Source organism: Drosophila gunungcola, chromosome 3R (assembly GCF_025200985.1).
Source record: "Drosophila gunungcola strain Sukarami chromosome 3R, Dgunungcola_SK_2, whole genome shotgun sequence".
NCBI lineage: Eukaryota > Metazoa > Arthropoda > Insecta > Diptera > Drosophilidae > Drosophila > Drosophila gunungcola.
Window position 1 is genome coordinate 19,554,142 of NC_069139.1, and position 25,126 is coordinate 19,579,267.

Consider the following 25,126-nt stretch of genomic DNA (forward strand, 5'->3'; position numbering starts at 1 on the left):
AAAAAATAAAAATTTAATTAAAATAAAAAAAAAATTTAATTACTATATTATAATTGGCAATTTTTAAAAAAATGCTATTAAAAATGTGTTCTGGCTACCAGTTTTAAAAACATATGCAAATAGAAACATATAGTTATTGTTTAGTGAACAAAATTAGTATAATGTAACAAGCTTGTAGGAGCTTTCTCTTAATGCCAAAAATGTCGCGCACCTTTCAGTAATATTTACGGATCCGTCGGGCCACAGTCGTGTGTGTATTTTGGCAACAATATATCATAGTGTCTATGGAGCAGCAACGTTAGCTCGGGACATTAGCCACTGTGCGCCAAGAACAACAACAACAATAGCAGCAGAGCCACTAACTTGGCCGAATGCGTTTCGCGAGTCTCAAGACCGTTCGGCTTTTTAAGTTTGCCCACGCTGCCGCCGACGGGTGACATTCTCTATGGCCACATAACATTTTCATTCATTTGTTTCGTTTCGTTTAGCACCGTCAAATGCTAAGAGTGCCCACCACACAGGGATGTCTCCAAACACCCCCCCACCCCCTCGAAAGTTATCGGCCATAACCCGGCACACGCCCCTTGATGGGTGTCAAAGTGCGTGCAACGGCTCTGGAATTTGGCACGAGTCGAATGGTTTTCCCCACTCGAAAAGCTTTTCGCGTGCAGCTCACGCTTCGCCGAGCTGTAAAGCTTTTCCGCCCACCGCACGACGAGTGGGGAAAATGAGGTAAAAAGCGGGAAGAGAATGCGAATGCCCATCAATCAACGTCGCCGGGTGATGTGGGTGAAGGACGAAAGCTCAAGGGCTGCACCGTCAAGGAAGTTCTGAATCACAAAGATGGGTAGGAAAGGTGACAATATTAAAGTAATAGAATATTATCAAAATATGACATTACACTTGTATGGCATAAATAATGTTCAAAATAATTTATACAATTTTAAAAATTTTTATAAGGAATACAAAAATAAAATAATTATAAATATTTCATGTCTGGAAAAGTTTAGGTACCAAAGGAAACAATATACTTATTTGAAGTTTTAAATATTTTATTGGTTTTCTTCAAAAGAAGCAGAATATCATTAATATGTAGCACACTTTCTAAAAAAATTCCTTTTATGGATTTTATTTTTTTATTTCGTTTATATATCGATTATCTTATAACACATGCAACATTTATTAAATGTTTAAAAGTTGATTAAGTAAAGTAAAGTTCTTCAAAAGAATATATTCCAAAAGTTCCATTCTGTCTTATCGGGATAGTCTGGCTTCCCTTATACCTATATCCAATCATTTCATTTAAAACGTTTCTCAAAACTGCTCTTATATTTATGGATTAAAATTTGCCAGATAATGGTAAGTTATATTTGAACATCGACTTAATCTAACAGCCTCTTTTCGCAAACTCGTTCCTTAAATGTTTTTTATCAACCGTGTACGATTATTTTATAAAATGTTTATAAATTATACAAAAATTAATATTACACTTATATATTGACTTGAACGACACCCAAATATTATTTGTAGAAGTATACATGTAGTTTTGTGCAGTTCGTAATCCCGATTTAAACAGGTTTACGGAAATGCAAGCTCTTCGGGTTGTTCATTATGGTCTTAGTTTTATAAATAAAACCTAAGATAAAGTCTTCGCTTGTTGGTATTGCTTGATCCTTTAAAATAAAAAAATCTGATGATGAAATCTGATATCTTAGTCAATATTTTTTAAATCAATTGTAAATAGTTCTTGTTGTGCTTGTTAAATCATTAATCACTGAATTGCTTAGATGGGTTTGGTTGGGAGGTACACTTGTTTTTTGATATTTGGCTTCTGTTCTGGATGATCTTAAAATAGCAATCGGCAGGGGTTTAACAAAAAATCTAAATATCACCTCTAAAGTTGAGCCCACAGTTTACAGGGCTTATATTAATTTCCTAAGGGATAAATCAATGTACGTTATACGCAAATCTTCATTTTAATCTGTCGCCAGAGGAGCGGCGCCTAAACCACAATCTCGATAATCTCGGTCTCATCGTCATCGAATTCATCACTTTCCCGTCGTCCCCAACCGTTGAGGTTGAGGGGGGTGTTCCGGCTCCGTCAGTGGATGTACCTCTCCTGCTATAGAAGCACCTGCTTCATTTGCGGTCTCTCTGCCTCCAAAAGCCGCTGGGCTTGTTCGTGATCCATTCCGTCAATGGAGCAGGCAATTAGCTCCACTAGGTTGTGTCCATGCGTCAGGATATGGTGGATCGATTGCAGCGTCAGCTTGGCACAGTTGCTCAAGTTGAGGATCCTCAGGCGCTTCAGATTACTCACAATAACCCGCACAGTCTCATCATCGACACTCATGCAGCTGGAGACACAAAGAGCTTCCAGAGATGGACAGTTCCGTGTCACGGCCTCAAAACCCTCCGCTGAGAGTCGCGAGCAATAGCCCAAGGAAAGGGCACGCAGTTCGGGCAGCTTCAGACCGATCTTTAGGGCATGGTCTGTGAGGTTGCGACAGCCGCGGAGGTTGAGCTCCTTCAAGCCGCGTAACCGACTAATGGGATAAGGAGTCTCGCCAAAGCCAACCAACCCTTGATCAGTGATCTTCACGCAGTAATCGATGTTCAGGTTTCGCAGTCTGGTTTGGTATCTTTTATCATTTTAGAATTAGATGTTTACCGATTAAATAAATTAAATAAATTGTAAAGTGAGGAACACATACCTGCAAATGGTGGCCATGGTGCGATCCGTCACCGCTTGGCGGCAATTATCCAAACTAAGGCGCCGAAGATTGGGCAGTCTCTCCAGGAGTTGGCACATTGAGTTCTCATCCAGAAATATGGTTTCCTCCAAATGCAGCTCCTGCAGGGCGTAGTTCGTGTTGCCGACCAGTCCCTGGACCAAGCCCATCCCCGTCAATTCTCTACAGTAGGCCATGGTCAGGGCCTCCAACTGACCACTCAGCTGGCGCAGCGCATCAATACAATTGGCGTTGAGCTGGACGCAAAACATAAGATCCAGCACCTTCAGAGTGTCTTGCCACTTGTCGGCTATATAGAGCAGCAGTTCGTTGGTGAGCGATAGCATACCGGTTAAATCCAACTGGCGAATTGGTGCTGATTGAGGTACGGCTCTTAAGACGGCCTCCAGAAGGACCAGATGGCAATTACCGGACAGCTTGAGAGTGCGCAGGTTGTGCATGGTTTCGAATGCCTGGCACCACTCCCGAGTGTCGATGCCCGGCGAACAGCTAAAGAAGATGTCCACACACACCAAAGTGTCCGCATGATCGCGCAGGACATCAAGCAAAGCGTTCTCGTTGTTCCTTCGGAACTCGAATTGCAGGTTCCGCAGCTGCACCTTGTTCTCCGTTCGACGCAACTGCAGCAGCATGAGCAGCTTCAGCGAGGAGTCCAGACTCACGCCATCGCATTCGAATCCCACCAGGTGGGCGAACTGTTTCATATCCAGGCCATCCACCGACTTCAGATGCTGGTCATCCATGGAACTGGTGGTCGCAATCGTCAGAACCTTCAAATTCGGCAACTTGCCATCAATATTCCGGAATACAGGGGCATGGCGCACTTGCAGATGCTTCACCTCGTGACCCACCAGACGCAGGAACTTCTCCAACTGGCAGCACTGGCGCAGATTTCGCAGTTCGATCCGCTCGAAACTCAAGTAGCAGTTTCCTGCCTTCGCATGCTTGTGGATCGCCTCCAGATTGTGTTGCGTCACTATAACCTTTCCCTTCTCCATGAATCGGCGACGGTGGACCAGATCTCGGCATCGCCAGGACACCAGGCGCAATTGCTGCAGATCGTTGTAGGACAGGTAGGACATTATCTCCAGCCACATCTCGTTGGGCAGCTGTTCGATGGCCGCCTTCGGGTGGCCCACTTCCTTATTCGATTCCAACTTTTCGGGGGTTAGCGGCGGCGTGGGAGGTGCCGCTATGGAGCGGGCCAGAACCAGCAGCGGATTCACATTCAACTCCATTCTATTGGCAGTCTGCAAAGAACAAATTTTTGATATTATCTAGATTTGAGATTCATTTACTTAGATTTGGTTGAGAGAAATTGGGAAGAGTTAATATCTAATTTTTTTTATTTTTTAATTTATTTATTTCATATGGCTTTCTACTTTCAACAATTTTTGTTGTTATAAAACGGTACATATGTATGCTGATCCGAATGCTATCAGTTAATCTCTTTGCACTATTTTCTGTTGGAATTTAATTTTCAGAACTTTTTTTGTGTTGCCTTATCGCAAGTTTCAATCAGTTTTGTGCAACCGTCTCAAGCAGGTGAACGAAAGTGAATTTTGCCGATTTTAAATTTAATTGGCTTTGTTAAATATTTAAAATAATATAATTTTTATAAAAGCATCTTATGTACTTCTTTTATGCAAAAAAAACCGTTAAAGCCAAATATTTTTCCCCCATAAACTAAGTTAAGTTTTTAAATAAATCCGACCGAGTTCTATTTCATTTTTAGTTGCTTGACAAATTTTTCACTTAAATATAGTTACCATGGAAAAGTTATCACTAGCGATCCTCCCCTTTAAAGGTTCGATGCACCTGGCCACCTGTTCTAAGCCGGTAAAGTTTCGTTGCCAAGGCTAAACGCGGCTTTTCCACCACCGCCATCACCTCTTTCTCTCCCCCGCCCTCTAAAATTTTCGAAAATCACTCACCTGAGTGTAGCTGCAGCTCAGCCTCTCGAAAAGCCTCTTCTCGCGGCGCTGACTCGGTTTTCCACTCGTTATCAGACTGTTCCCCATGCAGCAACTCTATTAATTACTGACCTTTGATGAAGTCTTGTCTTTTTTATGTATTGTTCGAATATTTTTTAACTGCTGTTTCTCGAACCTTTCTTTACTCCTTTTAACTCAATTTGTGTGGTTTTTTTTGCAGGTGTTTTAATGTTTTCTTTAGATTTACAGCTTTTGGCTGGCTATGGTTTTCATGTATTTTGGCTGGATTGACACTTTATATTCTTACACTTTAAATTGTATTGTAATATTGCTCTTCTGTTATCCCAATCAATATATATTCTTTAGCGCCGATTGGCACAATTTGTGTTTAATTATTTTGGCATTTTCATAAATTTTTGCTGCTGAAGAACTGCGTAGTGCCTTGGTTTTCGGTTTGTGTGCGGTTAGACGGCTGAATTTTCCATTGGCTTTTGTTGCGTCCAAACACTTGCGTTAACTGTGAAATATTCAAATTGATGTTTTCAATTATTTCCAGCGATTTTGGTCTCCAATTCGACAGCAACCTGCTGCCGCTGGTCGGGTTACAAAATCCAAATGCGAACGGAAAACAAACTTCTCACAGCTGTGTATCTGTATCTAATGACGAAAACCGCTCGTCCAGGGCCGCAGATACATTTTCAGCTACAGATACTTCTGCGTAGATAATTTCACTTAACACGCATGCCCTCTCTTTCTCTCTCTCTCTCTTATTTTATTTCGCTCTCGCCAAGGGTCCTCTCCCTTGATCTCTCGATTTGTTTATGTTTGCCGCCGCTTGTGACCTACATACGAAAAAAAAACAACAACAAAAATACGGGGGCGGCCTTGATTTCAGAGAGAGAGAGAAAAATATTAGGAAAATTAGAGAGCCCCAGAGAGCGTTAAGTGGGAATTATGTTCCGGTAAGGGCTACATAAAACTCACCCCCGTTTTGGGCAGTGCAGGCAGCTACGATTATTACGGATTAGACAAGGGGTATTCACTGTACACAAAAATTGGCCTTTTCAAGGTACAGTCGAATATTCATATTTATGTCCAAGATTTCAAAACTGCACTTCAATATAAATTATTTTGCGATGGGTTTTCTGATTTGGTTATATAAAAAATTTGGATACGAAGAAAGAAATAATGGTATCAACATATCATATACATTTTTGAAAAACAAAAGTAAGAGTCTAGATGACCTAGAAAACTAAAAATTTAACGTGTTTCTTTCTTCTACTTTTAGGTGAATACTCAACAAGAGTGCGTCTAAAATTATGGGTTGTTTAAAAAAATAGAAAGATTTTTGCTGTAATTAAGTCAACACTTGCTTAATAATTATTCCTTTGCTTCAATCAATATTAACAAAAGCACAACCTATAATTTGGTCGAGTTGTTGAGAGGTATAAGCAATTATAATCGGTTGCATGATTATAGCAGTGCAATTTTTAAATCATTTTAAAATACAGTCAAGCTCACTAAATAGTTTTTTTTAAACTTATTTATTAGAAAGAAACACAAAATCGATATTTTTCAAATTTGCATAAAATTAACTTTTCCATTAAATTTAGGGTGCTCCTGACTTAAAATCTTACACTAACTTATGTATGTTTTATTACCGATATATTCCGGCATATACGACAATTGGATGTTTGTCGACATTTTAAATTTTATGACCCCCATAATTGTATTTACCACTTTGTTTTATATGTATTATACAAAAAGTCTCCAATTGAACCATTATTCAAATATGCCGTCAAAAATAAAATTTTTTATTTAGTAAATAATTTGTTCGAAAATGCAAAAATGTTTAATTCTTTTTAAGGGTTCAAAGAGTATTCATAAGAATATTTAAATGCGTTTCCTACAGCATTGCCGAATTTTGGAATATTATGCACAAAAATTTGTTCTGCAAATTAAAAAAAAAATGTTGTTTAAATGGATCGTGAAATAAGGAAGTAAAAATCCCATTTCTTAAAAAACTTTAGCTATTCTTAAGGTAAATATCTTCTTTGGTATATATAGTATGGTGTACATACATACGTGTAAGTAGATGTTCGCCTGTAACATATCCAAGGCGATCATAAAACCAGCAATTAAGAATCCAAGCTGGCAGGATCCCAACAATTACAGTAGTAATTATCCAGGGTTTCTTTTTGCCATATATAAGAAGTCCAGCCGCACTAAATTCACAAAACGAAGTTGAGTAAGTTAACGTCACTATGAAGACCACGGAAATAAGGAAACCATACCGGATGGAGGACTTCTTGCAGCCTCAATGGTTTCAAAAGTTTTCTCAGATGGTACACTTTCACTGGCAGAGAAATCCAGAGGATGACAGCATGGTGAACGCCCCCAATAGGGCTTTTTGGTGGTCGGCAGTCTGCAATATCTTGTTCTTTGGCTTCAATATTTGGGATATCCTTGTGCATATGTGCATGGGCAAACCTTCCAATCAGAATCCGCCCGTTTTTAGCATCACCGTCTACTTCTCCATCCGAGGACTTATGCTTTTTCTGAAACGAAAGGATATTGTTGAGTTTGTAAATGACTTGGACCGCGAGTGCCCACGGGATTTAGCCAGCCAGTTGGACATGGAGATGGATAAGACATACCAGACCTTTTGGCAGCGCTATCGATTTATCTGGATCTACTCCCATGTGGGTGGTCCACTGTTCTGCCTGATGCCGGTGGCACTTTTCCTTTTGACTCACGAGGGAAAACGATCACCCGTCGCCCAGCACGAACAACTTCTTGGAGGCTGGATGCCATTCGGTGTACGAAATGATCCAAATTTTTATTTTCTGGTCTGGTTCGTGGACGTGATGTGCACGACCTGCGGCGTCTCCTTCTTCGTCACCTTCGATAACCTGTTCAACGTGATGCAGGGACACCTGATCATGCACCTTGGCCATCTTGCGCGGCAGATTTCGGAGCTTGATCCCCGCCAGAGTTTGACCAACGAAGTGCAATTCTTTGAGGACCTCAGGTTAATAGTTCGGAGGCAGCAGCTTCTTAATGGCCTTTGCGGCAGGTACGTTTTGGTTTTCAATTGTGATTAAATTCATTATCTCTTCTCTTTTTGAAGTACAGATACAATGAAATTTTTAAGGTGGCTTTCCTCGTAAGCAACTTTTTGGGCGCCGGGTCCCTCTGCTTCTACCTCTTCGTGTTGTCGGAAACGTTGGATATATTAACCATTGCCCAATACATACTGCCCACTTTCGTCTTGGTGGGCTTCACGTTTGAGATCTGTCTACGCGGCACGCAGCTGGAGGAGGCGGTGAGCCATAATGGTTAAATCTCTAGCAAAACCGTTAATATTTCATTAATTGTCTTTCTTAGTCGGAGGGATTGGAGTCGGCGCTAAGGTGCCAGGAATGGTACATGGGCAGCCGGCGGTACAGAAAGTTCTATCTGCTCTGGTTGCAATATTGCCAGCGCACTCAGAAACTGGGGGCATTCGGCCTAATTGAAGTGAATATGGTACACTTTACCGAAGTGAGCGAAGTGGAAATGAGATCGATCTGTTTACTAGTACATTTTATTTATTTACAGATCATGCAGCTTGCCTATCGACTCTTCACTTTCCTAAAATCGCATTAGATGCAAAATCGACAATATAAATATATTCAACTTTTTATAACAATGGATTTTAAAGAAAGAATATAAAACTTAAATGCCTTTTAGTTATTTAGACAGCTTTTTTTTATTATTGTAACAATTTTTTGTTATAAAAATTGTATTCCCGTTATTCTTTTCTTTGCGGAGGTACGAAAATGTGTTATTAAATAAAAAATGGTTGTTTCTTAAATGAAAAACAACTGGTTAATAACGCTTAGAGCCAAAAATATTTTTCAATATTTTCTTGGTTTTGATAGGTAGGGAAATACCAAAAATTTTACCATAAGGCAAATTATTTGGGACAATTTTATAGATAAAATTATCAAAGTAAAGTAAATTATGAACTTATTTACGCTTAATCTTTATATAAGCGTTTAAAGTTCGAGTGAAATCAAATCGATGGTTCAGAAGCCAAAGTCTGAAAATGAGTAAATTAAATTATTAATACAGAACATTGCAGAGATCCTACAATTTAAATTGACCTTTTTAGTTACTGCAATGATTTCCTCTCAAGCATTTAAATAGATAATTTTTTGTGGCTCTTCGGTGAAAGCAAGTTCCTTGGTGACCAATAAGACTCGATTTTTTGTTGGATTTAAAGGGACATGCCGTACACTTGTGGGGCTTTTCCTCCTGCTGACAGGTTTCCATGTGCTTTTTGAGTTCGGACTTGTTTGGTTTAGAGTTTAAGCAGAAAGTGCACCGAATTCTACCTGCGAATCGGAAATTTTTGAAATGTTCCTGCAATCCCTTCGCGCAAAGACTGCACATTTTAAGTGGACCTGGATTCTGGACTGGATTTTCCCCCACAGTGGATGATCGTAAATCCTGTTGAGAGCCAGTCGGACGATGATTTTTTGACAAATTAATTGCTGTTTCCATTGCGCACTTTAACTGATTGTTTGAGGAAATTATATCTTTGCTGACTGACTTTTCTTGGCGCTCTTTAGATGCAACCGGTTGGTTTTGTGGATTTTTCAGGATTACAGCGAATTCCATTACATGTTTTATTGATTTGATTTTTGAAACTAAATCAATCTGTAAGGTTTTATTAGTGATTAAAACCTGCTGATTGGGCGGACCACCCAGTCTTATTGTTGATTCCACTTCACTTTTTATAATAGCGTTTGGAGCGATAACATTTTTTTTTGGGGTTTTTGTGAGTTCTCTTGGCGGATTAGCCAGACTATTTGGAGTTTGAAGGGGATGTGGAACCTGTAGAGAACGAGTTGAACAAAACTTTTTAGTCGGATTACCGGCGGTTTGCATCGGGCGTTTTAATAAATTGTTTGAGGAATTTAAATCTTGGCTGACAGATTTTCCCGGACGCTTTGTGGTTACAAACTTTTGATTTTGAGGATTTTTCGGGATTGCAGCATTTTCCCTTGGACGTTGTATCGAATCTTTCGTTTTTGGTTTACCATCTGGTAGTCTTAATGGAGTTTTTGGGTCATTTAAATCCTGCTGATTTAGCGAAACACTCAGTTTTAAGGTCGATGCCACTGTGCTTTTTGTTATATTTGTCCTTGAAGTGATTATATTTGTTAATGCTGTAGGCGCATAAATTTGGTTGTTTGATGTTTGAAGTAGATGTGGATCCCGTGGGGAACGAGTTGAAACACTTTGTTTGGGCGGATTACCCGCGGTTTGCATTGGCCGCTTTAATAAATTGTTTGAGGAACTTAAACCTTGGCTTATAGGTTTTTCCGGGTGCTCTCTAGTTACAAACTTTTGATTTTGAGGATTTTTCGGGATTGGAGCCGATTTCATTGGTCGTTGTAGAGTATCTTTTGTTTTTGGTTTACCACCTGGTAGTTTCATTGGAGTTTTTGGGTCATTTAAGTCCTGGTGATTTAGCGAAACACCCAGTTTTAAGGTCGATGCCACTCCGCTTTTAATTATATTGCTTGAGGTGAATATATTTGTATCCAAATTTGACTGTTTGGAGTTTGAAGTAGATGTGGGTCCTGTGGGGAACGAGTTTTAAGAAGCTTTTTAGGCGGATTAACCGCGGTATCCTGGCTGACCGATTTTTCCGGGCGCTCTGTGGTTACAGCCTGCAGGGTTTGGATTGAACGTTTTAGTGGATTGATTGGTGTCATTAAATCTTTCTGTTGTGGTTTATTTGCCGGTAGTTTCAAGGTTTCCACTGCTCGATTTACCAGTTGTTTTGGTTTATTTAAATCCAGCTGATTTAGCGAAACACCCATTGCAAGAGACGATTCCACTGCATTTTTTATTATAGTGTTTGGAGCGCTTAACTTTTTTTCCGTGGGTTCTGTAAGTTCTCTTGGGGTTTTAAGTTGACTTTTTGGAGTATTTAGTTGTTTTATGGGGGACACCTCCATAACTTTTGGTTGACAAGTCAAAATGACTTCCAAAGGACCTGAGGACCCGGAGTTGTAAGTCATTTGATTGTCGCTGTAGTTTTAATACTCACCGATTTTAACCATATTTTCGGGGGCTCCAATGGGCTTGGGGGCTTCTTCCTTAACCAACTTGCAGTAGCTCAAACAGTTAACCACGATTCCGTAGTTTATTAAATCGATGATCTGCAGCAGTTGCGAGTTGCAGTGACATTTGTGCAGCACCAAAGTTCCACGATTAATAAAAGTTTTTATCTTCAGAGTTTGTGGATTTAGTTCGCCATTGCACCTGCGCGTGGTCATTATTCCGTAATTCGTCACAGAGCCCGTGTTCATCATCTGCAGATCATTTCCACGATGTCCTTTGCAGTGGCACCTGCGATCGGATATTATACCGTGATTGGAGATTTCATTGAACATGTTTGAACTTATTTAATTGCGCATCTTATAAAATTCCTGCTAATAAGCACGCTGTAAGTTTCGATTTCGATTACTGCCAGAGTTGCCACTCCGTGCGAACCAATCAGAGGTGTTCGAAAATTCCAAGTCGCAATAGTGTTGTGTAAATTTAATTCAATTTGTTTTTAATAATTTAATTGTTTTTATAAAATTGCTTTCTAAACACTTTTGTGTTCTAAATAGTTTCAACGTTATGAATAAGACAGGAACACTTACTTAACCGAACTTTTTGAAATTTTAACGAACCAATATTCCTCTTTCATGATAAGTGGGTGCTTCTGAGTACAAGTCATGCAAACTTGTTTTCATTAGCTAAGAATTCTGCGGTACAGCTAAGAATACGAAATAAAGTACTAAGCCCATATAACTGGAATTACCTAATTCTGTTAAGCTGTCCCAGCCATTAAAATTGTCAAGACAAAATTTCTTCAATGGAAACAATTTTAATTTGAAAAAGTATTAAAAAGTTTAAAAAGTATTCATAAGGGTTTTTAATTGGATTTCTTAAAGCATTAAAATCCCATATTTTTCGTATTAAATACTACTATTTTTTTTGTATTACTTTCAGTGCTTGGGCTTGGAGGTTTCCTTTCTGGTGATACCTCTAGTTGCGAATAAGTGGCCTTATCCAATGTACAAACAAATGTTTTCACAGAAGTATAATTTAGCATTGAGGATATAAGCTCAGGTGCTGAACGGTGTTTTTTTCTGGTGTACTTTTACTGAATTTTCTGAGCTATCAACTTCAGTATGTTTGGATGGATTCGTCTGTATAGGAACGTTTGGTCAACTTTTATGTTGGAGCACCGTGATGGCATTTTTAAAATATATAGATGGCTTCAGCACAGATCTTGGATGCTGCGGCTTGGGTAGCAACCAATTTTGTAACTTTGCTGGTTTGTAATAAGACGATACTACCGATAACTGAGGATTTATAGTCTTGATCGGAGATTCCATCTTTACGGATTTTTCCAGTAATACCGTGGGCCTTGTTATGGTTGTCTGCTGCTGATTTGTTGACTCCGGTTTGGGCAGCAAGATAGATTTTTTAATATTATTTCTATTTTCCAGCGGCTTCCATGAAGACTCCGACTTCTGAGGATTAAACATTATTTTTTTTTTAATTTGGTTATGCTATTTATTAGATTTTATATAACTTACCTGCCGTTTTGGTTGTCCATGTAATGTGGCTTGGGATGAACACGGATCTGCTGTCCTCTTTCGTAAGCCTGCCAGAGTTTCAACTGGTAAGGGAGTGCTTGTAAACCGCGAAACGAATTTTCCTTTGGATAAAATGAAACCCTGTGAAGTTCTCGACGTCTTGGGGCTCGGTAAAAACGAATTTTCTTGATTAGATGTGTCTTTTTGAGATCCCTTAAGGTTGCCTCCTATAGCTATTTTCTTGCTCTTACAATCGAGTTCAGGACAAGAATCCTGGGCAGCACCGGTCTGGGTTAGCTCTACTCCCGAGGTCGGTGATCCCAGCAGTTTTAAGAGGGATATCCGAGCAGATCCTCCTAGACGTTCCGTGGTAAGCAGGTTTGAATTCCGTGGTCGCCCTAAATTACGGATATCATGGTTCGTTCCATTAGATCCTCCTAACTGTACTGTGGTGACCAGGGGTGGGGTTGTCTTCCGGCCGGCAATCTCAAGTGTCGAAGAATTTTCAATTCCCATATACAAACTTGGGGACGGAATTGTTCGGCTACAGTTGCACATGCAGTTTATGATGGTCCCGAAATTATATAGTTGATTCACTATAAAAAGCTCCGAATTGCAGCTACATTTGTGCCAGATAAGTGTGCCGTGGTTGTTGAGCATATTTAACCGCGATACTTTTGTTTGCGTATTTCCGGTGCACTTCCGGGAAACTAAAATCCCGTGGTTCTTCACCAAATGCGTATTACTCATATGAGTAAAGTTCTCTGTTTGGGGACCGCAATGGCACTTGCGGTTAAAAATCCATCCGTAGTTATTAAACATCTAGCTGCAGAGTGTTGAAATCTATAATTTTACGATTCCGAAGCGAGGTTACAAAAAAATAACATGGCTGTCGATGATTGCGGCAATCGAATAATCGATGACGCAAAGGAAGCTCCCTATTATTAACAACTTGAGAAGACTAAATTTCCATCATTATTTTTATAAATAAACAGATATTAAACTTTGAGATATTTTGTATAAAATGAATTAACAAAATTGATGTGCATTTTGTTGTCTTTTGAACTTATAGCCTGATTCCATTGGCGTAACAGTGGACTATTTAAGTGTGCATAGTTCCATTGGCTCATTAAGCATTTGGCTAATGTTACAACGACATGTGAATGGCACGAACAGCTGAAATGTGTTTGTTTAGTTTTGAATTGTCGCAAAGCCAATCCAAATAAATTAAAAATCATGAATGTGTGCGAGCTTACAGGACTCTTTAATGCTTATTAGGATAGAACAATGTTTCTAAAAAAGAAGTTCAGCACGCGCTCTTGTTTTCAATAATTTTTATGCAAAATAGATTTTTTATTCGAAAGAAATCAAAAATTTTGCCATCCTTCCATATAGAATCTCCTTCTTAATGAAAACGTTCGGGGTGAATGTGTAAATAAATGCGCATTAGGCTTAATGCGTTTTAATGCGCCAATGGAATCAGGCTATTACACCGCACTGTTGCAACTTCCAATGTTCGAGGAAGATTGGCAACTCTGCCCCACAATCGAAATCGAAACTTTTAACGTGCTAATTCGGAGGAATTTCATCAGATGCGCATTTAAAGTTTAAACATGTTCATTGATATCACCAACCACGGACAAATAAACGTTCGCAGGCGGCACTGCAAAGGACATCGTAGAAATGATCTACAGATGATGAACTCGGACTGCGTGACGAATTTCGTAATAATGATCACGCGCAGGTGCAATGGCGAACAACTCTTTGATGCTGCACAAATGCCCCTGCAACTCTGAAATGGGTAAGTACTTAAATATTCCAACTAAACCACTGAATTACCTTTCGACTTTTCAGCTCCTACCAAAATAATTATGACTCCGCCGTCAAAAGCCAAAGAGGTCAATTCCCTAAAACCATTAGTCTTACAAATATAAAAAAAAACATTAAAACATTTAATTATATCAATCAATCAACTAAAAAGTCCAATGAAATTCACTGAATCGCCGGAAAATGCGCTTACAAAACTGCTTTCATCCGAAGAGTGCTGGGGAAAATCGGTGAAACAAGATTTAAATAACTACAAATCCACCAAATATTCCACGTTTGACGGGAAACCAAAAACAACAAAAAATGTTCAATTACTTTTTATCAATCCAATTTGGGACCTGTTGTGGGTTTCGATATTTGTTCCTCTGGGATTTTTCAAACATTTGTAATCCGGAAATGCTTTCAACGAAAGCTAATTGTATTTGTAAAAAAGTGAGGCTTAATATGGCGAACTAAAGATTGATAATAAAGCTAATTACGATGTAAAAGAAAATTCCCAATAGAACAAGAAAGGAAGCAGGCTTCGGCAAGCCGAAGTTTATATACTCTTGCAGCTATTGAAAAAATTAAATATTCTTGAAAACATTAAAGTTATGATTAACCCGCGTATATGTCTAAAAACATTAAAGCTATGATGATTTGCAGCATAATTATTCGATAGTTCCTATGGCAGCTATATAATATCGTTTTCCGATTTCAAAAAAATTTAAAGCGTAATTCTGAACTGTCAAATTATTAATAAGTCAAAAATAATATAGATTTTGATGAAATTTAAACTGTCATTCTGAAATATTTAACTATTACTATATGTCGAAAAACTAAAGAAAAAAATTAAAAAACAGCCAAGTTATAATTTTTTTAAATTTATTTTTCCGATTGTTCCTATGGGAGCTATACGATATAGTCGTCCGATTATGATAAAGTTTAAACCGTAATTTTGAAATATTTAACCATTTACTATATGTCGAAGAACTAAAAGAAAAATTAAAGTAATAATGTTTTTTCATTAATTTTTCCAATTGTTCCTATGGGAGCTATATGCTATAGTCGTCCGATCCGGCTCGTTCTGACTTATATACTACCTGCAATAGAAAGACAACTTTTGGGAAAGTTTCATTCAGAAAGTTTTAAAACTGAGAGACTCTCCTAGTGATGCTGGTCAAGAATATATATACTTTATAGGGTCGAAAATGTCTCCCTCACTGCGTTGCAAACTTCTGACTGAAATTATAATACCCTCTGCAAGGGTATAAAAACATGCTCAAATTGATTGGAATTGCGGCACTGTAAATCGATTTGCTTGCCACTCAAGGCTCAGTTGATTTTATAGGCGACTCCAAACAGGACCATGATGTCACCTAGACGAGCGGTTCAGATTGGATTTATTTGGTTTTGCACCTTGAATGGCATCACCACGTTCTACTTCTCCTTGGGGAGATTACGCCGGTCCCAATTCCTATCCAGCTATCGTATAATCCACAACTTTGTGGTAATCATTTTGACGATTAAGTTTCTGATGAATTTTTGGCACTTCAGTGCTGATTCGTTTGAGAAATCACCGCTGGTGCGGCTGGCTGCCATCACATACTTCGGCCTCGTATTCCTGTCCCTGATCAGTTGCATGGGCTGTGCCTATCGGCGGCAGGATCGAATTTGTAATATGATTGAGAAACTTCTGAAACTGGAGGGTATAAGTACTTCATGGGGCTACCGGGTGCCCAAGAGCAAGAAGCGATTCCTGAATATTCTCATGATTACTGTGACATTCCTGCTGATCCTACGACTCGCCATCCATGCTGCCTTGAATGTCAGGCGATTTGTGAGAGGAAACCACAATCCCTGCAACTGTTTCCTCTCCGAATGCATGATCTTTGCCGCGAACTCTTTGGCCTTTGGGCTCATCTTGGAGATCTGCCGGAATTGGTGGCGCTTGGAGTCGGGTCTGGAGATGGTGATCTTGGATCCGAAACCTATTTCAGATCAGCTTTGTCGCCTGCGTCGGCTGCAAGCCCTGTTCCAAACACTGATTGATTTAACGGATGAGGTTTGCTTTGTCTTCAGGTTAGTATATTGGACTAATTGCTTTCCTTGTTTTAAATATATGGCAATTATTAGTGGCATTGTCCAACATAAACTATTAGAAATCACCCTGAGTTTTACATTCCACTACAGGTTTGTGTTTCTGTGCTATCTGATGCGGAATGTGTGGAGTGGCATACGGGTCGGATACATGATGGTTCGTGTGTTCCTTGGCCACAGTGCCATTGAATCGGAACTCGAGTACCTGCAGATGGTTTTCGTCACCTGTATTCAGCCGCTGCTCTTTTCACTGATGATGAATACCCTGACACACACCGCGGATTCCCTTTTAGAGACCACAAAGGAGGCGATCAGGGGGCTTTACGGTCGGGATGTGCGGATGGAGCGAAGTGTGAGTTATCCAATCACAATTTCTGGTTCTAGCTCGGTTTCAATGTCCTTATTTTTCGCAGCTGGAATGGTTCTCTCTGCAACTGGCGGAGCAGCATACCTACGTCCACATTTTCGGGGCTTATCGCATGAATCGAAGCTTGGCCTTTGACGGCTGCTCGGTTATCTTGCTGCATGTCATATATATGGTACAATGCGAATACAGTTCGATGTTTTAGTGGAAATCTAAAGTTGGATTTTACTATGTCCTTTAGTAGAGACATTATCAATTATATTTAAATGTAATTTCATCAAAAATTATAAATGCACAATTATAAACTAACCTTGCTCGAAATCCCATCTCATCCACTTGTAAAATAAATTTTAAAGCTGTCTTTTTGATTTATTGATACATTTGAGGACATGTTTAAGTGCGTGTGATAGTTAGTTACAATACAGCAAGTAATTTGAGCAGAGAATCGCTTCCAGTTCCTAAAATCCTAACCCTTAGTTACATCTATTCCTGAGCACCTCCCCTCCGTCAGCTGTCCCCGATCCTACGGATGCGGATGCGGATGCGGATGGGAATTCCTGGCCACCCGCAGCGAAGGTCGACGTGGTCCTCCGACCGAGATATTCCCATTCGAGGCTGTGGAAAGTCGGGGCAGACGAGGATTGACGGGCGGACCCATGACGCGGTCGACAGGATCCATCTGGTTATCGATTTGCGGCAGGGGTGAAGCCGGCGACCACTCTGAACTGGAACTGGAGCCGGGTGAGTCCGATCTAACAGCAGATATAGTATATTTATTCTTGATTTGCACTCTCACTAGCTCTTTGTCTATACATTTCTGTGCTATTTTTCCATTTTTCTTGAGATAAACTCCAAATTGAAGACTTTTTTCGTTGAATGTGAAGCATCAAATTTAGGAAAAACTTACCCAGCTGTGTAGATGGGCGGTAGCTTCCTCTCGTAGTTGCTGGTGCTGGGAGTGACCACGCCCGCATGGATCTCCTGCTGGTAGAGCCCATAGAGCTCCCGTAACTCGTCCGGCAGATCCACGTTGCCCTCTTCGATGAGCCGCCTCTGGGAGCTGATGATGTCCTCGCAGAGACGCCGCTGGCGCTCCGCCCGGAGCAGCTGGAGGTCACGCCGGCGCAGTTCCGCCTGGCGGGCCAGTCGCTCCGCCTGCAGGGAGACCTTGTCCGCCTCCAACTCGTGGACGCGGCAAAGCAGGGCCAGCAGTTCGCGCTCCTCGTCGCTGCTGATGCGCTCTGGCAGCTCCTGGCGGTAGAAACGAACAGCATATAACCCATCAAAGAAGGCAGGGTATTTGGCTTAGACTCACATCCTCCAGCTTGACCCCCTTCTGACGACACTGCTCCAACTCGTGCTCCGTCCGCTCACGAATTTCCTTGTAGCGCCGTGTTTCCTTCTCGATTGCTGCCAACTCACCCCAGGCATTCTTCAGGGCCACCGATCCCTCTGATTCAATGTCTGCAAAGACCAGCAATAAACATGTAAGCCAAATTATTAGTTAGACCTCAAAAAAACTTTTTATAGAAGTATATCTGATTCCAATTATATGAAATCCTTTGTCTGTGTGTATCTTTGAAGAAAAAATTTCAGAACATTTAACCCTTGTAATGTGTTGTTGTAATAATAGTAATACTCTAACACTAAGATTTGTAACGAGGAAGTATAACATTTCTCAAGGCAGCGTCCTTTTTGTAAAGTGCCACTGAATTCTATTTAAAGAACGCCTAAAATTTGTATTATAGATTATAGTATTAAAGAGTCTTAGGTTGTTTGCAGTCAGAATATACATTTACCATGAAAAATTAGAAATTAACCCAGATAGAAAGTCAAAATGGAAAATATTTCCATAAATTTTGTATATTTGTCCAGCCAAACATTTTTGTGAACTTTTTTTAAAATGATTTATTAATTAAATCGATAGAGAAATAAATTATAGATACATATTGGTTAGCACAAGCTGGTAGATATGAAGGAAGTATTACATGTTAATTTGATGTCTAAAGTCCAAAAGGGTCTAGTCAGTCCCTGGTGTTCAACGGAGGGTTAAAAGCAGTTAATGAAAGGTCTCAAAATCTTTTACATCCGCAGTAAAATGGGCATTTGGTATGGATTTTTTTTGTGGGAAATTAGTAGTTAATACAGAGTTTAAAACAAATAATATGTATAATAATGAAATGAATGAAAGTAGTAGTTAGCACAAAGTTTAAAATTAATAAATGAGTAAAGCATGATCAGTATTGACATATTAATTTTTGTTTTCAAAAGTTTCTGACGGGTAAACGACTTACCATCCTCGCCCATAGCGTCATACAGCTTTCCAATGCGTCCTTGCCAGTGGGAGATGATCATGTGCTGCCGCTCGGCATCCAGTTCCAGTCCCAGGAGATGACTCTCGGCCTCGAGGAGCTTCCGGCGCAGTTTCATCTGCTGCTTGAAGGTGAGGACGATCTGTTCGCGGAGGTATCGCAGTTCCGTCTTCCGCTGCTCGTCGTGCTCCTGGACAACCTCCGGTCCAGCTCCAGTCCCAGGAGCAACTGCCGATCCAGAGGCTGCTGCGGCCGCCGCCGCTGCTGCAGCTGCAGCTGCTCCACTTCGGGGCCTTTCGGTTAGCATCTTGGTGCGCAGACGGGAAACCTCGTCGCGCAACTCCGAGACGAGGCTTTGATAGTGCTTGGTGGGGAAGTCCTTGAACTCATCGATGTAGACGGAGTTCTGCAGCTTGGTGGTGATGCTGTTGGCCCGATCCGCGTACACCAGCGTGTTCTTGGTCTCGTCGCGGTGCTTACCTTCCGGGGCGACGTGGGCAATCATTACGGTCTTGCAGCGACCGCTCAGTGCCTCCTTGAGCAGCCTGGTTAGCTTGGAGTCCCGATAGTTGACATATCTCGCCCCGCCGGACAGCCCGTTGATCACGTTACCCAATGCCAACAGACTGCGATTGATGTGCGCCCCCTCCTGCAGTCGTTTGCCTCGATTCTTTGTCTTCTTGGCCCGCTCCGATCCTGCAAGATCGGTGAGGAAGAGCCGGCCCTGCTTGGTGCCCAGCGGTGTCCGGGCCTGGACCATGATGCTCAAGAGGGCGTGGCTGCGCGAGGAGGTCTGGTTGGCGGCCGTTGGCTCCATCGTCCTGGCTTTGTTGCCCTTGAGCAACAAACTCACTACCTCCTTTCTGCTGGAAGTGGTTATCTCCGAGAGACCCGCTACCGTGATGCGCTGCCCACGATGATCCTCGCGCAGCTCCAAGGGTCCGCCCGGATTGAGGAGATCGCGGATCAGCTCATTGTATATCTCCAGATAGGATATGGACACCCGGCAGGAGTCCGCCTCCGCCGACTCGATGTGACTGAAAATGTCCTCTATGGCACGCACCATTAGTCCGATGTCCTGGCTGCTCACGTCCGTGGAATCATAGGGGGCGGTGGCCGTGGCCCGGTCGGCGGTCTGCGGTTTCTTGCGCGGCACAGGCCCCAGCATGGTGTGCGTCTTGCCGGAACCCGTGGCTCCGTAGGCAAAAACGGCCGCATTCAAGCCGTTCAGGACATCCCTAACCAGCGGAGCAGTGGTGGTCTTGTACACCTGCTCCTGACTGTCGTGCTCCCGAAAAACATGATCGTAGGAGTACTGCCGCGGACGACTCTTGCCGCCGTCGTCGTACAGAAGTGATCCTCCGGACACGACCTCAATGCAGCGTTCTGTGCCATCTAAACTGGGTCGTACTCGAACTGCAACCTGGAAGATATAAGGTGTTTACAATTTTTATTTTTTGGTTTACATCTAAAAGATCTGAGAAATACAAATCCGAAAGGTTTTTGAGAAAGCCTGTTTGAGAAGAAAATTAAATATAGTACGTAATCGTCATTATTAATCATCTTTTTCTACTCAAATCGGGGTTTTGGGGCCTTTTCTTTGGGAAAATGGGATAAACCTAGGGTAGAGTGTTAGACTTTACTCTTTGCTCCCATTTAACCCAGAAAACCCTAAGAAACCCTTTGAGCAGTGGAAGATGATTAACAATAACTAATATTAGCACGCATTATTAGAAAGTCTCTGATAATAAGTCACTTATTATGTGAGTATGATGAGTAAATAACTACACAGAAAGAAAATTTATAGGATTCTCCTCTTGATTAAATGCCCTAGAAATTTGGGCTTGATACTTGGGGAATCACTTTGACAAGTTCGAATGCAAGAGAGAAAGCAAAAAATTGCCGTTCAATAAAATAAATTTTATTATTGGTATTATTCAATGGTCAAATTAAATCGTATTTGCTGTCCTTGAAATATTAAAACTCCAAATTATTAAGCGATTTACTTGTTTTTCTTTAACTCTTTTTATTTTAATCTGGTCAGAGAATTTTTGAAAAGCTCCTTAGCTGTTTCTATGTATATACTTAAACTGTTTGGCTCAGCCAATTCAAGTTGGGACTATTATATCTGGTATTTAACCTAGTCATCTGCACCTCAAAATACCCCATATACTCACCACTAGGCGCTCCTCCTGTGCCGGCTGGGCGGTGGCAATGGATCGTCCTTGGGAGGAGTTGCTGCCCCCGCTGCTCCCCGACCAGCTGCTCGCTCCAGCAGTGGCCGACATGGCTTCGATCCTCCGGGATATATGGCTGTGGGCGTGGGTGGGCCTCGGTCCTTGACTGGCCACGTGCCGCCTGGCCTGGCTGATGACCTGACCTGGACAAGACCATTACAAATCGTGTCAATTTGTTGTCAACAATCGTAAAACTGCCATCAGCGCGGGAAACACCCAACGAACTCTTAATGGATTTGTGAATTTGCGCGCCAAGGTCTCGCCCCTACGAAAGGGGGATTTCTGGGCAGGAATGAGTGGCCTTGGGGTTTGGGTCCCGTGGGTCTTGTTTACCTGTGGCTCCCAGCTCAAGGAGCTGGCGTGAGCCATAAATCAAGCCGTGAACTTGAACACCCAAAAGTCCCTGCGTGTCTTCGAATGCAAATCAAATGGAGCAGTTCGATGGTTATCGAGAGGGTACTGTACTTTTACTAGAAACCCCTGTAAAGTCTACGAACCTTCGGATGGGTTTAAGGCTTATGGTTCTTCTAAAAAGGGAATCGACTACCGCGTGCCAACAACCGAAGGTTAAGTAACACTTTATATAACCTATCAATATACTCATGATGAGGTGAAGTACTTTACGATAAAAAATTTTAAGATTGGCCTAAAACGGAAAATATTAAGTAGTGCGCATTAAATTCTTTTCCTTTCAAAACCGAGTAAAATATTTTGACAACACTATAGAATGTGGCAACTGTTTAATATTTCAAAAAGGATAACGGATAAATGACACAAAAATGACACCTCAAATGGAATTGTCACGCATTAAAGCCAATCCATTGTGACCTCTAACCCGACCAAAACCACGGTGTCAGCCCGGCAACCAACTGTCGCTTCCCCCAACCCATTATTTATTTCATTTGCCTAAGAGCTATTCAATTATAAAACGTGGGAGCATTGGGTGGCATGGGCGTACATTATTAGGTGCCATGAATTTTATGATAAAACTACCCAGAACAAAGACACCTAAGTCTCCGCCACATTTTCTCCTCAAATATTTACACAAATTACAGGCCTCGAATGTCAACAATGATGGGGGCTTAAATTGAGTGATAGGGTGGTCTTCGATACACCGAGAATATTTTTCAGTTAATATAGCAAGGAAAGGCAGCCAATTTTGAGCTCTAAAATATATCAAATATTTGATTTATGTTTTTTATAGTATCAAAATAATTTCTCATTTTAATAGTTCCAATTATTTATCAAAAATAAAAAAACTGACATGGAAAAAGAAATCTTTTAAAAGATGTTCTATGTTCTTTTAAAAGATGTTCTAAAATCGATTGACTTTAATGAGCACCCACTCCAGCACCACCCATTTAAGTCCGATTCGATTCGATTCGATTCGAACCACCGCCCCCAAGGAGACCTCAACACTTTTGCCAGTTCTTGTTTCACATTCTATTGCGGGCTTTTGTCGTTTATTGAATTTGTGTAAATTGCCAGCAGACACGACACGAGAGCCACTGGACAGGACTTCTTTATAGCTCGATAAGGGGCCAAGTGGGTGGTGGTTTGGATGGATTGTTGGGTGGTTAGCTGACTGGCTGACTGGGTGACTGGGTGGTGCAGTGACTCGCTGACTTTGTCTTCGGTTGTTGTCGCACGTCGGCCGTTAATGTTTTTAACGCTTCGGTATGCCATGTTTTGATTTGCCGGCTAGTGAACCCCGTTTGGGAGCTGGGGACGTAGCTTTGTTTGGCCAACACTTAGTGGTCTGGTTGGAGCTCATTAGCGGAAATCAGGAGTGGGAATTGGGCCAATTGGTGGCGTAGAAAATGGAATGCCGCCTATGGATTGGAACTTTGAATGGCTTTTCGGGGGAAAACCTTGTTTCGGATGGAAAGGGTGCTTGGGGAAGTCCTTTAACTCCAAGCATGGCTAAGTAATAACACGTGTGACAGACTTTATATCCTTAATGAGTTTGCTTTCCGATCAGGGACAGGCGGCAAGTGATAGAGAATGTTTTCCTTTTAACTCATTTATGGCAATGACCATTGACAAAGAGGCTTCCAAAATAAACAAAACCCATTGATTGGGATCTTACTAAAACAAAGACCTCTAAGCATTGACAAATCGTTTTATTCAAGTCTTATGTTCTCTGCATGAACAACCAGCAAAAGAGATCACAAGATAATAGCACTGCAGATTAAAGTGTGCTTTTACGTGTTATATATGTAAATTACCATTTAAATATAATAAAAAACTTTAATTATTAATTCTACATAAGTGACAATGTTATTATTATTGCGTTATTGCAAAATAGTTTATATAAAACAGTAAACGAAATTGAAGTTAAAGACGGTGGTGTATTTAATTCAAAAAACAAATTAAATTAAAAAATATTGTTTTATTTTTTAGTAACAAAGTTTTTTATGTAATTAAGTAAATATATTTTTGGAGTTATTTTCATTCGTTAATAGTAAATTTTTTCCTACAACTTAGTACTTAAGATGCTTAAGATTCAAGATTTAATCTTTTATTTAAATTTGGTAAAACGCTCTATATTCTTGGTTCCATAACTTTATATTTTAAGTTTTTAGGCCACGTTAGTCTTGATTTACAAGACTTTTGAAATAGGTATTTTTCATAATTCTATGGGTTCAAAAGGAAATTCAAGTAATTCTCATAAAAATCCAGCCAAGCTAACAAAACCTAAGCACGGTAAACCTCAGAAAAAGCCGTACTGTAATTACCCACTAGGGACATTGCGTATACGCAGCGGTGGTGATTGATGGCCCAGGCGACCTGAAGACGGCTTAATTACCCCAAGCCATTTTCTTGGGCGCCGAGTTTATTTTTAGTGCCCCATTCAAGTTGAGTGACCAGCCCCCGATATGCATCCAAAGTGACGTCATTTCTGAGGCGAACTACGATGCAAGTGCAAAACCTTTAACCTTCACAGGGTTTTCAAATTAACGCGTTTCGGGAAAGCTGTGCTTGTCACGAAACACTGGGAATTTCGACACCAAGTGGGCCAACTTGTCCGCATTGACGACGCGAATTGTTCTCGCCATAAACAAAGTGGCCAGTGGCCTCAATCCTGACATGAAATAATGTAATATTTTACACATCACTTGGCCAGCAAGTAAATCCGGCTCCAAGTAGGTCAATTAAATGCGGTTCCCGCAGCGAGAAGCCAACCCCAATCTCGACTCCAATTCGATTATGTAAAACAAACAATTGATAAAAACTTTCCCAAGCACCGCTGCAGCGCGGCTCACTTACAAATAGTTTTGTTTTGCACTTTATCCGCTTGGAAAACTTTCCGGACACGCCACTAGCCGAAAAGAATTTTAAAGCCAAAAACCGGAAACGCTGGGGCGCCGACGGCTGTAAGAAATATTCGAAATAAAAGCGGTTTGTAGAACCATTCGCGTCGACGTACCAAACTCAACTGAAGGGTCCGACTCGGGACTCGGCCTGGTCAGAAAATAACGAAATTATAGGCATGTCCAGGGGGTGGGATGGCCTGCAGATGGGTGGGGGTGGGGTGGGTGTGGTCGGCCAGTGGGGCTGACTCCTGGCACGACACAATCAATTTTTGTTGTTGCCGCGTTTTTTGTACTACGGCATTGTTGAAATGCTAATGCGCCGCATTTTGCATACATTTCTGGCGAGTCTCACCTGCCGCTGGCCAGTTGTGGGTTAAATAGTTGGCCCAAACTTGCTGCCAAAGATTCCGTATCCAAGTTGTTGAGGTCCACTTTAATAATTGTCCACAAATAAAGGTATTTCCATAGTTGAGGGCCCCGAAAAGTGGGCAACGATTTAGCACATTTTATGCAAATCATGCAGCACTCCACTTTTTTGGCATTTCCGCCACGTCAACTCCTTGAAGCCTGATAATAAATTCAGCTAGCGAAAAAAATGAAGAAAACATTAATTTACCTGGAGCACAGCTATAGAACTTTTCAGAACGACGA

At 41.0% G+C, this 25,126-nt stretch overlaps 6 protein-coding genes across 12 annotated transcripts; 2 read left to right on the forward strand and 4 right to left on the reverse strand.

The window, feature by feature from the left end:
* Positions 1-1,788: 1,788 nt before the first annotated feature.
* LOC128260843 (dynein regulatory complex subunit 6) lies at positions 1,789-5,361 on the reverse strand. The gene is made up of 3 exons (XM_052994128.1): positions 4,688-5,361; positions 2,715-4,003; positions 1,789-2,642 (listed from the first exon to the last, which is right to left on the reverse strand). The coding sequence occupies exons 1-3, from the start codon at positions 4,772-4,774 to the stop codon at positions 2,123-2,125; spliced, it is 1,896 nt and encodes a 631-aa protein (XP_052850088.1). The 5' UTR covers positions 4,775-5,361; the 3' UTR covers positions 1,789-2,122.
* Positions 5,362-6,763: 1,402 nt separating this feature from the next.
* LOC128260984 (odorant receptor 88a) lies at positions 6,764-8,763 on the forward strand. 2 transcript variants are annotated; one of them, XM_052994376.1, is made up of 4 exons: positions 6,764-7,763; positions 7,823-8,012; positions 8,075-8,230; positions 8,288-8,763. In XM_052994376.1, the coding sequence occupies exons 1-4, from the start codon at positions 6,952-6,954 to the stop codon at positions 8,333-8,335; spliced, it is 1,206 nt and encodes a 401-aa protein (XP_052850336.1). In that variant the 5' UTR covers positions 6,764-6,951; the 3' UTR covers positions 8,336-8,763. The 2 variants fall into 2 exon arrangements, with proteins under 2 accessions (XP_052850336.1, XP_052850327.1); XM_052994367.1 differs by having other exon boundaries at positions 8,075-8,763.
* On the reverse strand, positions 7,224-11,191 carry LOC128261039 (uncharacterized). Of its 3 annotated transcripts, none has more exons than XM_052994484.1 (2): positions 10,794-11,191; positions 7,224-7,245 (listed from the first exon to the last, which is right to left on the reverse strand). In XM_052994484.1, exons 1-2 carry the CDS (start codon positions 11,137-11,139, stop codon positions 7,235-7,237), a joined length of 357 nt encoding a protein of 118 aa, XP_052850444.1. In that variant the 5' UTR covers positions 11,140-11,191; the 3' UTR covers positions 7,224-7,234. The 3 variants fall into 3 exon arrangements, with proteins under 3 accessions (XP_052850444.1, XP_052850436.1, XP_052850427.1); XM_052994476.1 differs by lacking the exon at positions 7,224-7,245 and adding an exon at positions 8,982-9,568; XM_052994467.1 differs by lacking the exon at positions 7,224-7,245 and adding an exon at positions 8,982-10,739.
* A 565-nt stretch (positions 11,192-11,756) lies between these two features.
* On the reverse strand, positions 11,757-13,214 carry LOC128260995 (uncharacterized). Its single transcript, XM_052994390.1, has 2 exons — positions 12,340-13,214; positions 11,757-12,273 (listed from the first exon to the last, which is right to left on the reverse strand). Exons 1-2 carry the CDS (start codon positions 13,159-13,161, stop codon positions 11,965-11,967), a joined length of 1,131 nt encoding a protein of 376 aa, XP_052850350.1. The 5' UTR covers positions 13,162-13,214; the 3' UTR covers positions 11,757-11,964.
* A 2,272-nt stretch (positions 13,215-15,486) lies between these two features.
* On the forward strand, positions 15,487-16,814 carry LOC128252298 (putative gustatory receptor 85a). The gene is made up of 3 exons (XM_052979921.1): positions 15,487-16,227; positions 16,339-16,597; positions 16,659-16,814. The coding sequence occupies exons 1-3, from the start codon at positions 15,515-15,517 to the stop codon at positions 16,812-16,814; spliced, it is 1,128 nt and encodes a 375-aa protein (XP_052835881.1). The 5' UTR covers positions 15,487-15,514.
* A 163-nt stretch (positions 16,815-16,977) lies between these two features.
* LOC128260772 (kinesin-like protein KIF19) lies at positions 16,978-25,015 on the reverse strand. Of its 4 annotated transcripts, XM_052994016.1 has the most exons (7): positions 24,589-25,015; positions 24,429-24,533; positions 21,099-21,301; positions 18,904-20,344; positions 17,925-18,073; positions 17,517-17,860; positions 16,978-17,361 (listed from the first exon to the last, which is right to left on the reverse strand). In XM_052994016.1, the coding sequence occupies exons 3-7, from the start codon at positions 21,207-21,209 to the stop codon at positions 17,133-17,135; spliced, it is 2,274 nt and encodes a 757-aa protein (XP_052849976.1). In that variant the 5' UTR covers positions 21,210-21,301; positions 24,429-24,533; positions 24,589-25,015; the 3' UTR covers positions 16,978-17,132. The 4 variants fall into 4 exon arrangements, with proteins under 4 accessions (XP_052849976.1, XP_052849970.1, XP_052849982.1 ...); XM_052994010.1 differs by having other exon boundaries at positions 24,429-24,602; XM_052994022.1 differs by lacking the exons at positions 24,429-24,533; positions 24,589-25,015 and adding an exon at positions 21,656-21,784.
* Between the last annotated feature and the right edge of the window lie 111 nt (positions 25,016-25,126).

Excerpts from the sequence above, each read along its gene's own strand:
- LOC128260843 (XM_052994128.1), bottom strand. The coding sequence starts at position 4,774 with ATGGGGAACAGTCTGATAACGAGTGGAAAACCGAGTCAGCGCCGCGAG. Across the intron at positions 4,004-4,687 it reads TGAGCTGCAGCTACACTCAG|ACTGCCAATAGAATGGAGTT; the intron begins GTGAGTGATTTT and ends TGTTCTTTGCAG. Across the intron at positions 2,643-2,714 it reads ACCATGGCCACCATTTGCAG|ATACCAAACCAGACTGCGAA; the intron begins GTATGTGTTCCT and ends AAATGATAAAAG.
- LOC128260984 (XM_052994367.1), top strand. The coding sequence starts at position 6,952 with ATGAAGACCACGGAAATAAGGAAACCATACCGGATGGAGGACTTCTTG. Across the intron at positions 7,764-7,822 it reads CTTAATGGCCTTTGCGGCAG|ATACAATGAAATTTTTAAGG; the intron begins GTACGTTTTGGT and ends TTTGAAGTACAG. Across the intron at positions 8,013-8,074 it reads GCACGCAGCTGGAGGAGGCG|TCGGAGGGATTGGAGTCGGC; the intron begins GTGAGCCATAAT and ends TGTCTTTCTTAG.
- LOC128261039 (XM_052994467.1), bottom strand. The coding sequence starts at position 11,139 with ATGTTCAATGAAATCTCCAATCACGGTATAATATCCGATCGCAGGTGC. Across the intron at positions 10,740-10,793 it reads CGAAAATATGGTTAAAATCG|GTCCTTTGGAAGTCATTTTG; the intron begins GTGAGTATTAAA and ends CCGGGTCCTCAG.
- LOC128260995 (XM_052994390.1), bottom strand. The coding sequence starts at position 13,161 with ATGTTTAATAACTACGGATGGATTTTTAACCGCAAGTGCCATTGCGGT. Across the intron at positions 12,274-12,339 it reads ATGGACAACCAAAACGGCAG|AAGTCGGAGTCTTCATGGAA; the intron begins GTAAGTTATATA and ends TTTAATCCTCAG.
- LOC128252298 (XM_052979921.1), top strand. The coding sequence starts at position 15,515 with ATGATGTCACCTAGACGAGCGGTTCAGATTGGATTTATTTGGTTTTGC. Across the intron at positions 16,228-16,338 it reads GAGGTTTGCTTTGTCTTCAG|GTTTGTGTTTCTGTGCTATC; the intron begins GTTAGTATATTG and ends ATTCCACTACAG. Across the intron at positions 16,598-16,658 it reads ATGTGCGGATGGAGCGAAGT|CTGGAATGGTTCTCTCTGCA; the intron begins GTGAGTTATCCA and ends TATTTTTCGCAG.
- LOC128260772 (XM_052994016.1), bottom strand. The coding sequence starts at position 21,209 with ATGTCGGCCACTGCTGGAGCGAGCAGCTGGTCGGGGAGCAGCGGGGGC. Across the intron at positions 18,074-18,903 it reads TGACGCTATGGGCGAGGATG|ACATTGAATCAGAGGGATCG; the intron begins GTAAGTCGTTTA and ends TGGTCTTTGCAG. Across the intron at positions 17,861-17,924 it reads AGGGGGTCAAGCTGGAGGAT|GAGCTGCCAGAGCGCATCAG; the intron begins GTGAGTCTAAGC and ends TTCTACCGCCAG.